We start from the raw sequence: 4,093 nt of genomic DNA, 5'->3' as shown, positions 1-4,093 counted from the left end.
AGCCGATGAGACTTTACCCTTTATGCAGCAGAACTATGGCATCACCCTTAATGTTCAGTATTATCATGCCATTGGAATTTTGCTAATGAATCTCTTTTAAAAAGTTAAGTGCATCAAACAATCACCTTTTAAAAATAAATCTGTCAGGTCTTGAACTGATGTTTCCCCCTGTATTAACCAGAAGATGACCAATTACCTGGAAAGACAGACAGCAAAAGCCAAATATTGATTTACCAATTAATATTTAAACCTTGCTCTAATTTCTAAAATAAAACTGGTATTGCAGGGAAATTAGTAGTTATTAGCAGAAATCACAATATTTTAAATCCACAGTTCATGGATGAGTGATATCCTATGCACTCAAGATGAAATGATTGTCCTGCATGTCCTGGGTAAGACCTGGGAGGAAATGGGCAGGAGAGAGGGCACAGAAATCAAGAGTCCACTGGAATCATGGCAGGGAAACAAGACATTCCCCTGCTCACTCCTTCTTCTTCAGGCAGATCATTCTCCTGAATATGTCTTTGAACTTAGAATTACTCAAGATGATTATGACTGAATGGCCGGCTGGATATGCTGCCATGACTTCCTTCACCACAAAGAACTGATGACTTCTGTATGGAATTCTAAATGTCATATTTGCCATGAAGGCAGCAAAGTAAGAAACAAAAAAACAAAAGAATGTCACAACGGTTTTTAATGCATTTATGTGGGCTTCTGTTCTGGCATTTGACAGCTTCTGAGATCCACCTTGTATCCGGTACGTGTGCTTGTAAAGAGAAATGAATAACAGACAGGTGCACTTCACAAACACCATGAAGGGAAGTAGTAAGGTCAGGTTAACGAGGAGCAAGTCATTATTTTTCATTACCTTGACATCACTAATGTTTAGTTCTGTGTATCTCAGGACATACCCATCTTCAATTAAAGGGAAACCTACCTCGACACTCACAGCTGCAGTGCCCAAAGAGGCCATCAAGCTGCCCAGAAGCAGCCAAAATATGAGCTTTGATATCCTGAATTTCAGCCAAAGAAACCAGGGCTTAGTGAAGCCTGAAATCTTGAGGCAGTAAAAGACAGAAAGACAGGTGGCAAACCAGAGGCCAATTGAGCTGAAGAACATCCAAATGAACATCATCTTTGAACCATAAATATTTTCCTCATATGCAAATGGGAAGAACACAGAGAAGAAACTCTGTGTCATCAGCATCATCTGCAGCCCGAGTCTGGACAGCCCCGTGCATATCAAGAGGATCTGCAGTATTAGCAGTTTTCTGCTCTTGGCCAAGTCATAGAAGTTCACAATGACAAGGAATCCATTCACTGTTGTCCCTAGGAGGAACTCTGCTGTCATGATGACCATGTGAAGAATAGCTAGGAAAGGGAAAGTCATGATGAATTTCAATGTTTCCCTGGATGACCTCAGACTCTTCCTCCTGAGGGTCTTGCACACGGGAACCTTGCACACTGAGAAACTTGGCTGCCTGCTGGCTCCCGGCATGTAGGAGAGGCTTATGCATGTTTTACTATAAGGAAGAAAATTAGATGACTTTGAATCGGGTGCTCATCATGTGAAACTAAGAATGCAAATCCAAACATTTGAATGATGGTTGATTCTTCCAATTATATCCTCAGAAAATAACTGCCATGCCTGAACTACTCTGTTTTCTAATTTTGTCTTGTAAAAAAAAAAATCTGATTGTGAAGATGTTTCATTTCAACCATTGCCATTACGTTTTTGTCTTTCATTTTTTTTTCCTAGTGTCAAAGACAACAGCCCTAGAATGCATGCTTATTTCTCTTTATTGTAGCATTTATCCAATCTCAGATGTCCTTGTTCCAGGATATATGGCTCTTTATCCAGCACACTTTTGACTCACACTATTTCTGGAAAACTTTAATAAATTTTCTTCTCTTTATTCATGGATAGGAACGAGGAAGGAGTGCGGGAGGTTAAACAACACTGAAGGTGTTTGAAAAAAGTCATATGGAGACCTACTAGTTTATAAGCTTTCAAATACAGGTGTTTATGTATGTGCATATATATGCATGTACACATATGTATGTGTAGATATAGCTGAGTTTAAATGGAGTTATCCCTACCCAGGGATAATGTTTCTCACAAAAGCCATAGGTTACAAAATAAAAAGTACCAGTTCCAGGTGTGGGTAACTTCCCTTGAGTTGTTTATCAGACAGATCACAGAAATTCACAAAACAATACACGTTACTGCTATTGCTTCTTGTTGCCCACCAGAACTTGAGGGTAAGATCCTATTGCTGAAGATAGCACACACTTTGGTCACAGGATTTGGAGAGATCAAGCTGGTGCTGATCTGGAAGCTTTGTGTATGCTGGCTAGCTTTTATAGCATTGGAATCTGCTATGCAGGCTACTGGGGGAGAAGAGTCATTATTGGTCTACCTCAGTTGTGAACCCCGTGAACTACAACAAGGACTGGCCTGGCAAGACATGCCCATAAGTGCAAAAATGTCTTGCATGCCATAGGAGTAATCAATCACTTTCTGATGAAATTTAAGGTGCACTCCACAGAAGGGAACTTAGATAAGTATAAATCTGACCAAGAACCTGGGACTAGGGAGCTCATAAGCTCTACGAGTGAATCTACTATTATTATTTTGGACATAGCATCAAACTGCTGTTGAAATATGTACTTTACTTCAATACCTACAGACTTGTGCAGCTTTCAGTCTTCATAAGAGAAGCTTTTTTGTGTGTGGGCATTGGACTGTAGTTAAAACACAGACACACAACTGGTCAAAGTGCTGAGATCAAGTGTCTGTGGAGTGCTCATCCATAAATTGGACCTTCCCACTGGATATATTACATTCCCTTCCCACTTTCTAGGCTTGAGTAATAGAAGGGGCAGAATGATTACGAGAGCCAGAGTCAGGGAGTGTCAGTGTCTTCTGGATGTGACAAGACAACTGTACTCATGAACTCACAGCAGCTTGGCCACTTCTGGGTACTAACACAAGAGCTGCACAAGATTGAGCCCGTCAACACTGCAGCATGGAGGTAGGAGGAGCACATGCAACCCTCCTCTGGCTGAAGAGCTCTTGAGAGTTGATGGTTACTAGGGGAGAGAGAAGCAGGTTTCTTTAGGTCTATGGTCCCTGGTAGGTTGACCAGACTGGCCCCACACTCATGCATATGGACTCAGTAGATTATGAAAACACAAAGAAAGGCATGAAGTTAGGAAATGTAAATGGGGGAGATTCTCAGAAAAGCTCAGGAGATGGGAGGTGAATGTGACAGAAGTATATAATTTACATGTATGAAAGCCTCAAAGAATACATTTAAAATATTATATTAAATCAACAAAATAAAACAAAAAGTTCCCTTCCTGGAGCCCAACTTTCACTTAGGAGAATTGCTGCATTAGACTTCAATAGCAATTTCTGGGATATAGTGCTTTAAAAACAAAAGCCACACCTTTTCCTAAAACATACCACGTTTTCATTGCCTTTGTGTTGGTAGAATGTTGACTTTGGAAACACAATAACAGGTGATCCTGCCATACAAAATAGAAGGTTCAGAAATGTTTAACAGCCAGCAGGGGTCATAGGTCATAATCACTGTGTTAAAATAAGCTCCCTTTCTGGGTCAAGAAGAGGTGTGCATATACCCTATTCAACTCACACCAGATGCAAAATGTATAAACCACTACTATATAAGATGTCATGAATCCTGGATAAGTCACAGCAGACGTGACAAATGTTAGTTGCTATAAACATTAAATATCTATCTTTGTAATGTACTTTATCATATATGTATGTATATATACACACATATATTGTAAAAAATTATATTCTATAAAAATATATATAATACATAAGATGTAATTATATATTGATATAGAACATACTATATATTAATACAGTATTATATATTATTATGATATATTAATATATTATTTATACAATATTATTGTATAGACATATCCCATGAAGAAATAATTTCTACAGGAAGCTAGAAAGAGAAATATGTAAGAACACTAAAAAAACAAAAGGCAAACAAGTGGATTTGCCATCCACTGTTCCTGCTGATTATGGTTTCAGAAAATCAGAGTC

The 4,093-nt window shown here is 38.8% G+C and overlaps 1 protein-coding gene across 1 annotated transcript; it reads right to left on the bottom strand.

Moving 5' to 3' along the window:
* Window positions 1–481: 481 nt before the first annotated feature.
* LOC131905607 (taste receptor type 2 member 3-like) lies at window positions 482–1,393 on the bottom strand. The gene has a single exon (XM_059256459.1). It carries the CDS (start codon window positions 1,391–1,393, stop codon window positions 482–484), a length of 912 nt encoding a protein of 303 aa, XP_059112442.1.
* Window positions 1,394–4,093: the final 2,700 nt, after the last annotated feature.

Source organism: Peromyscus eremicus, chromosome 3, assembly GCF_949786415.1.
Source record: "Peromyscus eremicus chromosome 3, PerEre_H2_v1, whole genome shotgun sequence".
Classification (NCBI taxonomy): domain Eukaryota; kingdom Metazoa; phylum Chordata; class Mammalia; order Rodentia; family Cricetidae; genus Peromyscus; species Peromyscus eremicus.
This window is presented reverse-complemented; position numbering and strand designations above follow the sequence as displayed.